Raw genomic sequence first — 9,084 nt, forward strand, 5'->3', positions numbered from 1 at the left:
ATCATCTGGGTTCACACATGTTAAAGTAACACAGAGCCATTGAGCAGGTCACCCTCTCAAGGGAATGCTAACTCCAGTGCTATCAAAAACATCTACTGATAAATTTAAAACATATTGACTTTGTGTAGCATGCAATCAAAAGCTGGTGGCAATAACACAGCAGGGTTCTTAATCACTTTGCTGTTATAGTCCTGCTCCTGCTGTCATATTTCTAAAGGTTCATTTCTTAATTTGTCGATGGAATGCTTAAGCAACTTGTACATTTTCCAACTTCTTCTCTGCTACGAGCAAGTGTAGTGTGATATTAGGCTTCCAGATAGTATGGGGGAAGATTTTTTGAAGAAATTATTACTTGTGTTTGCAACACTATGTGGAACATCTTCTCATGGTTCTCAAGGGGCTTTTAAATGTTTGGATTTTTAGAATTTAGTTTGCTTGTGGGAATTTAACTCTTGTTAAGCTGAACACATGATGGGAAGCACTGAGTACATGAGTGTGTGTACCTCTTCCAGCAGCATATATACCTTGTGCATTCTAGGAATAGCAGTGTAGATTATAGCTGCCAGCACTGCAGCTGAATATTGGGATTTGGCAGTTACAAAATCTGACCACTGACTACTTGTATTTGATTAGTCTAGGAGTCTTATAGTGGTGGCTGCTTAGTACAAGTTGTAGTGCTGTTTGCCTGATGTTCTGCAGCTGGAAAGGGGATTTCTTTGGGAGAAGGGGAAATGGCAAAATACTAAGTAAGCAAACAGACAAATAGGCATCTCATTCATTCAGTGGCAGTATGGGCCATGCAAGTTAGATTTTGCCAAGATGAGCCCATTTGTCCTGGTATGAACAAGATTTTTCTCTTCCCCTTCCTGCTACTGAAGTGATACAGCAAAGATGCCATCTCATTTCAGCCACTCTCATATGACACTTTCATCCTTTTCAGCAAGCAAAGAGGGTTGTGAGAGTGGAGCAGCTGACATAGGCAGCAAGGCTAAGGGAGTGAGGCTGCTTTAGTGTGCCAAGGGAAAACTCAAGGGAAACCTGAATGCTGCTTTCTACTATCTGAAGGAGTGAGGGATTCATGTCAAAGACAAATCCCATCTCATTTCAGCCACTCTCATATGACACTTTCATCCTTTTCAGCAAGCAAAGAGGGTTGTGAGAGTGGAGCAGCTGACATAGGCAGCAAGGCTAAGGGAGTGAGGCTGCTTTAGTGTGCCAAGGGAAAACTCAAGGGAAACCTGAATGCTGCTTTCTACTATCTGAAGGAGTGAGGGATTCATGTCAAAGACAAATCCAACTATCTGAGGGATTCATGTCAAAGACAAATCCAGATGCTTTTCAGAGGAGCACACTGAAGAGCAAGAGGCAACAACATGGAATTGCAAGAAGGAACATTCCAATTGCACATGATTAAAAATAAATCGTTACTGTTTTGATGAAGTGATTAAGTACTGGTTTGTAAAGCATCATCAGTGTTTGGTTTAGGATTTTTAAAAAAGCTTGTAGATAACTAAAAAGCTGCCAGTTCTGAGTGCTGTAATGGAATAGCATTGTGCTTCCTGTTGTCATTCAGCTTTGTGGAAGGTAGAAGGAAAACTGCATACACTTAGCTTTCTTAAAGCTAGAAAGTAGGAGAGTGAAAAGATAATCTGCAGTTCAAGAAAGATTAATGCTGCTAGAGAGTCCTTGAAAATTAAAATCCCAACTGTGTGCTTATGTCTGTGATTGCTAAGATTATAAACTTCTAGTTAACTTTTAACCTCTGGGCTGTGCAGAAGATCAGACATGTGCTGGCTTTCATGTCTTTAACTGTGTAATGTAAATTATACTCATTAAGCTGCATTTTGATCTAAAATATTTGTGTTAAAATAACACTGTGATAATATCTTACATGTTAAATCAAACTTTATAGTTACACTTTCATATTTTAATGTTGACAGGTGGAAATTTTCTCAGATTCTTGTCCTTGTACTACTAAAATCATCCATAGCTAAAGATGCATCCAGACCTGTCTCCTCATCTGCACACTGAAGAGTGTAATCTAATTATCAGTCTGCTCAAGAAGTGTCACAAGGAGGTAAGGAGTGTTGAGCAGAGAAAGGAGTGGGTGGGTTGGGGAAATGAGTGTCAGATAAATTAGTGAGACTATTACATGATCATAAAGAGAAAACCCTCCTCTAGGCAGAACAGCCATGAAATGTGCCTAGTATGTTTTCACTAAAGAGGGATCTGATGACTGTGTGTAAAATCTTGCCAGTCATTTCTTTAGGAAATGCACAGGAAATTTTAAGGTACGTTGGTACAGCTCGACACATTGGGACCTGTTTTAAGGACTGAAATAACATCTGCACCTTTTAGTACTGTGTGCCCCTCAAAAAAACACTCATGAAAACAACTTCACATGCCCTCTTTTTTGTGCTTATGGCATTTCCATGTTCCAGCTGTCCACTGGGCAGATGCCTCAGGGTGTTCCTAAGCAGATGTGTTGATGGGATCTGAACGTGCTTGACAGTTCAGTGCTTGGAGAGCTAGTTGCTGATTACTGTTTGACTTCCATCTTCTGAATAGGCACCTACCCAGGGGTGTGAAATTGTCTCCAGGCTCTTCATTACTTCAGTCTCTTCAGTCTTCATCTCACTCCTTTAAAAGCCTTTTATAAATGTACTCTGTAGTAAATGTCTAGACTTAGTCCCTGCAATGAAAACTTTCTGCAGCATCATTGCACTGTTGTTAATTATTTTCCCAGTATACTCTAAATAGATGTTCTGGACAGATTCTTGCTGTATTAGTGCAGGAAAAGTTAAATTTCATAGTTTCTACTGAGACAAAAATATATTTAAATGTTGACTATGAATATGAAAACTATGGTTTCCACAGTTACAGGCAATCTACAACATTTTCACCTCCATGTTCAGGTGTTATGTTGATACTTTGCTAATGCAGTTATCCATAAATTCTAAGACAATGCATGTGTTAGCTTCACTGTTTTGAGCAGGATTGTATTTTTTTCTTTTCAATAGTCATTACAGAATGAAAAACAAGGCTGATAATACACAAAATGTGAGAGAAGACATTTCATATGAAAGAGGGATTAAATGTAGGAGTTACACTTTTTTTTTGCTGAGCTCAAAAATTTTAATTTGCCTAAAAATGCATTAGGTAAGTCGAGAGATTGTAGAGACTTTTTGCTTTCCTTTTTTTGTTAGTTGATTTGTTTTTTGGTAGCAACTTGAATGTTGTAGCTGAAAGTGTTCAGTTGCTGGAATCAAGTGAGAAGACTCTTCTTGTACTTGAATTACTATAGGTTCAAAAGGATTGCCAGATAACAGGACTGTCCTTTAAGAAGAGAATAGGCAATACAAAATTAAAATGTTGTAATTACTGTTTCAAATACATCCAGATGTGTCCTGCTTTTTGATACATACATAGTTGGGCTTTCTGTGCTTTGACTAGGAATGCAGCAATATTGCTTTACTCCTTGAAAGTGATGGTTGACTGTTTGTGGTTTATATGCTTTTGTTTTTTTAAAATGAGTGTCAAGATCCAAATATCACGAGCTTGTTGTATGATGTAGCTTATTAAAATGCCTTGAGAGCTGGAACTGAAAGGTGGACTTGAATTCCTTGGCAGCAAGTGATTCAAAGGAATCTCTTGCCAATTTGACTTACGAAGGGACTCGTAGCAGCAATAATAGTCACGGACAGGATTATATTCTCCTGGCTTTGTTTGAAGTTGATCTTTGCATGAAGAGGAATTGCTTTTGTCAGTCTGTGCTCAGCTCTGAGAGGGTATTTGTGCTGGCAGTCTCAGAGCAGAAGGGGTGAAGATGGCTGCTTTCACACAGCTGAAAGGGAGCAAGACTTCTTCATTTGAAATTCGAGGGAAATGTACTGAAATATTCTTTTAAAATTGAGGTCCTTGAAATCTAAAGTCAGTGATCCTAATGAGTTATTGGAGACTACTTGCTGTTCCTTGAGAAGTTAGTGATCTTAATGAGTTATTGGAGACTACTTGCTGTTTTCTTATAATGCCAAAACTTCCTTCATCTACGATTTAAATTACTACTCCTGAGGGATTAAAAGCATTATTTTGTAACTGGATGTCCTGTGTGTGCATTTTCACAACAGTCAATTTGTTTTACTTTATTCCTTATCTAGAACCTGCCCTGTATATCAAGAAGTTAGTGATCTTAATGAGTTATTGGAGACTACTTGCTGTTTTCTTATAATGCCAAAACTTCCTTCATCTACGATTTAAATTACTACTCCTGAGGGATTAAAAGCATTATTTTGTAACTGGATGTCCTGTGTGTGCATTTTCACAACAGTCAATTTGTTTTACTTTATTCCTTATCTAGAACCTGCCCTGTATATCAAGTTTTGCATCTACTGAGGAGAGGTTAATGTAACTCCTGTTTGATGTCTCTGTTTTGATTTTCTTTTTTTAATGACTCCACTCTGGTGCCAAGTATGTGCTTTAAGTAGACTAATTTTTATAGGTGGCAGCTGAAAGAAATGCCTATTGTCTTGCAATTGTATAACTGTAATAGATGTAATAACTATTTCTGAGAAACTGATTCATTTTTTCCTCATAATCTGAGCCAAGAAGTTGACATCGTAGGAATCTGGTAGGAATCTGGCTAAATAAACATAGATTAGGCTTGCTGTGTGCTCTAATCAGAGTGGAGTTGGCTTGAAATGTGAGTGTTCACCTTGAAATGTAACACTCAGGTATGGGAGTGGAATACAAAGTTAAATCTGTATTAGCTGAAATGAAAATGCTGCAAAAGCAAGATCTGAGTGCTGTAAAGTAACCATTTATTGCACACAACTGCTTCAGAGTCATCTGATGCCCTTTATAAGGTGCAGAGGTATAAACAAGCTAATTATAGCACTGCTATAGTTAAATGTTTGTCATAATCTTTATTAACCCACTCCTGATCCTGTTCTGCTGGCTGAAATGTTGTGCATTGTTTGAATTCTTCATAGTGTTCCTGTATCACTTGTATAAATCCTCTCAGCTGCTCACCAGCTATAGAAATGCACTTAGGTTTCCCTCTGAAATATGGAAGTGACATCATTCTCATCTGATTTTGTTCTTCATAGTCTTTTTTGAAAAAAATAATCAGTTTAAAAGACTGGTTGAGTTGTCTCCACTGATTGTGCACCTGCAAATGTCTACTAAAGCCTCCACTCCCTCAGGTGTTCTGACTCTGGTGTGCTCTGCTGCCAGACTGCCATGAGATTCTATGGCATGGCAGCAAGCATCCCCCTGAAACAGCAGTCTTTATAAAAGCAGCCATTCTGAGAGCAGTTTGATGGCTGATAGTATGGAATTGCTTCAGGAAATCATAGAATCAACTGGATGGCAAGAGACCTCAAAGATCATTGAGTCCAATCCTACTGTCGTTACTAGACCATGGCACTAAGTGCCACATCCAGTCTCAGCTTGAAAACCTCCAGGCATGGCGAGTCCACCATCTCCCTGGGCAGCTCATTCCAATGCCTGATCATTCTCTCTGTAAAAAAATCTCAATATCCAACCTAAACCTCTCTTGGCAGAGCTTGAGTCTGTGCCCTCTTGTCCTGCTGCTGGTTGCCTGGGAGAAGAGACCAATCCCCTCCTGACTCCAGCCTCCTGTCAGGGAGTTGTAGAGGGTGATAAGGTCTCCCTTGAGCCTCCTCTAATCCAGGCTAAACAACCCCAGCTCCCTCAGTCTCTCCTCATGGCATTTGTGCTCAAGCCCCTTCATAAGGACTTGATTCTGGCTAAGAGGACAGATCTTTATGGTGAATATCAGGTTATATCCTCATGAGGACAAGGCCTGCAGTTTTTCAGAAACTAAGGAACTCCTAAATATACATGAGGCCCACAGCTGAGCTGTGCCATAAAGATGGTAATTGCATCTTACTTATTAACCTCAAGATCTAGAGAAACTTAGTCCCCCATTTTTTGATGCTGTTTCTAACATTTCAGTCATTTAAGACTAGTGTTTGCATCTTCTGGACCAACGTTGCATTCTTCACATGGTTGGGATGATGGAGCATTGAGTCCTTTGCCTCTCGAGGTCATGATGAAATAATCACATTGTCTCCAGGATGCCTTTAGGTCATGATGAAATAATAATCACATTGTCTCCAGGATGCCTTTAGCTCTCCCTCTGTTTTTCTGCATTACAACCTGCAATTCAGAATATGTATTTTTTGTACATTATTCAAGCAAGTGAGAGTGAGAATTGTAAGACGGACTCCTAGAGCAGTAAAATATATGTTCTACATGTAGACTCAATAACTTCAGCTTAGGTGCCCTTGTTTAGTCTGGTTATATGACATAGTGAGTACCTTCAGCTCTCAGCAAGGCTTAAGCATGGTTCAGAGTAGCTCCAACTCCTGTCTACTCAGGTAAAATAGTCACAAAACATCACTTTTCACAAAAAAAAGAAAAGGAAAAGAAGACCAGCATATGCTGAAAAATGCAAGTGACTTCCAAGAAATTTAGAGTTTCAGAGAAAGAAACCTTTGAACTGTAATTCTTTTTTTTTCTCCCTGACTTATCAGCACAACGTTCTGAAATTTTTTGGCCATTGCAATGACATTGACCGTGAGATGCGAAAGTGCCTGAAGAAGGAGGTAAGAAAAAATATATTGTGAATGAAATGCTTAATAAAAAGCAGGATAGAACTAGAGCTGCTTTTTTACTAAGTGGTGCAAATCAATAAATGTAAGCACATTCTGGTGTGGGCATTTGAGGCCAAATTGAAACCTTTTTCTGATAAATTTGTCAAGTCAAATCTGGCTTTAACAAATGGTGTGGAGTAGTTTTTGATACACAAAAATAGGCAAACATATTTTAACCAAACAAATATTGCAGAGAGGAACTGACACTTCACAGATTGCTTCTGACTTTTTAACCAATTTTTTTTTTGGAGTAATGGTATTTATACAGAGTAGAATATAAAGCAGTAATGGTCACTTCTGCTTGGTTAACATTAATAAGTGAAGTCAGTTATAGTGACTGAAACTACTGAATGGGTTGCTGAGTTAGGCCCTAAATGAAGGTATTGCTGTACTACATCTGCAGAGATGAAGGAATGAGGACTCCAGGAGTTTAGTAGATAAGTGGCTTAATGGGCACATTTTCAGAAGTGTCACTGGGTTTATATTTATGGTTGTCATGCCTACATGACAGAACACAGAACTGAACTTTCCACAGATCTTCAACTTGAAATTGCACTTTCTAATTTCGACACAACTTTCACAATCATAAAAAGTTTCTTTCCAAGTAATCTTATTCATCTTATTGTTCTGCCATTGAAGCTTTTACATTCAAAGTGTTCTTGATGAGTGTGTTTGTCTGCCTTCTTCAAATGTGGCTGCACTGATGTGCCATTACTAGGAAGCCCCTGAAAGGCTGTTCACCAGTATTGAATAGGTCCAGCTGTAGCTTTTAAAGGTCCTTCATTTTCATTCTGCATAAAAACATGGATATTGAAAAATTAAATATTGGCATGGAAAAAAGTTAAGCATTCTGTAAATTTTAAGTAATATTTTGGGTCATTATTTCAGTTATAGACCAATCAGTGTAATGGATGAAAAACTGCAAATCCTTTCCAGAATCAATTTCCTTAGTAGTTTGTTACATTATATAGAGAATGAAGTATTTGTGGGTTACTTGGGTTTTATTCTTGATACCAGCTATGAAAAATGTGAACAGATATATGCTCTAACTTAAGGACAAGAAGAATTTGCATCTCCTGAAATATATATATCAAATCATGCATTGATTTTTAACTTTTCATTTCTTCTAGCCATGAAAATGTTTCCTTTTTGGTTGCAATGAAACAAGCTTTTGCTAGTGCAGGGGCACACTTGAAAGTGTCCTGGTCTTATACATATATCCAAGCTGTGAAGGCTTTCTGGATTCCATTTGCACTGGAGTTCTGTCTCTGTTGTGCTCACCATTAAAAAAACCCAAATGCTTTACCCTCATTCAACTCAAATTTGCCTTTCTTCCTTTCCTCTTGGTGTGCTGCTTTATCTGTGCATATAATTAATGACCAGGATCAAAAATAGACCAAGCCTGTGATGACAAACTCTGTTTCAAAAGGCAGACACACATTAATCAGTACCTTTTAAAAGGAAAAGAGCCTGACCTGTGCTCTGGAATAGCACCAGTGCAACTATTTCCTAGTTCATGTGTGAAGTGTAGCTGTCGTAGGTGAGATGGATGTGTAATTAAGTTCTTCCTTAAGATTAACTGAATCTTCTTTATTAGAATGTTCTAATACTCTTTAGCTTAATAACCTCAGACTTAGCAACATGTAATTTTAATCGAATAAATGTTAATTTCGAAGGAAAAATGAACCAATATGTAGGTATTAACAAGAGCTGCATTTCTAATGCATCAGTCAGATATGTTGTTTGTGTTCCTGGGTAATAAATGCTCTCTACACTTTTAAATTTGACATATCTGTTCAGTGATAACAGCTGATCTATTAATTTCCTTATCTGTCTTCCAGTATGAAGCAAACAGGGCCAGGAACCGAGCGAAACGACAGAGGATAATTAATGCTCACAAAACCTCAGAGCAGTGAGCTGTGCTGCAGCTGGACAGCAGCAGCTCCATGGGGACATTCACTTGGAAGTTGACAGAATACTTCTGTTCCATCACCAGTGTCCAGACCATGGTTTGTGAAATGGTAAAAAATAAATGCACCTAATACATCCTCATTCACAGCGAGGCAAACAATGTAGAAAAAAATAAATATTATAGATCTCTCACAACTTAATTTTTGACCTCTAAAAGAAAACTGTTGTGGCAAATCTTTGTTCTGGCATGGTTTTATGATGACTAAGTACTGAGGAATCAGTGTATGTGGAGCACTCAAGGCTGCTGTATTTCCCACTTGGTGCTGAGTTGCATTTATTTCCTTGTGTTTAGCAGTTTGTCTTTCATATCTTGGTTTTTGTGAGGGTTTTTTTGTTTGTTTTTCATTGCAAAATGCTGAATGACTTCTTTCCATCACTTTTGTGGTGTCATGATAACACTTCTTAAATGGATTAGGAAAGCGACATTTTAAACAGA

The 9,084-nt window shown here is 38.2% G+C and overlaps 1 protein-coding gene across 1 annotated transcript; it reads left to right on the top strand.

The window, feature by feature from the left end:
* The first annotated feature begins 1,935 nt into the window (after positions 1-1,935).
* Positions 1,936-8,788, top strand: CMC2 (C-x(9)-C motif containing 2). The gene is made up of 3 exons (XM_009076010.1): positions 1,936-2,077; positions 6,558-6,629; positions 8,519-8,788. The coding sequence occupies exons 1-3, from the start codon at positions 1,997-1,999 to the stop codon at positions 8,591-8,593; spliced, it is 228 nt and encodes a 75-aa protein (XP_009074258.1). The 5' UTR covers positions 1,936-1,996; the 3' UTR covers positions 8,594-8,788.
* Positions 8,789-9,084: the final 296 nt, after the last annotated feature.

Source organism: Acanthisitta chloris, unplaced genomic scaffold (assembly GCF_000695815.1).
Source record: "Acanthisitta chloris isolate BGI_N310 unplaced genomic scaffold, ASM69581v1 scaffold39265, whole genome shotgun sequence".
In the NCBI taxonomy this organism is placed as follows: Eukaryota; Metazoa; Chordata; class Aves; order Passeriformes; family Acanthisittidae; genus Acanthisitta; species Acanthisitta chloris.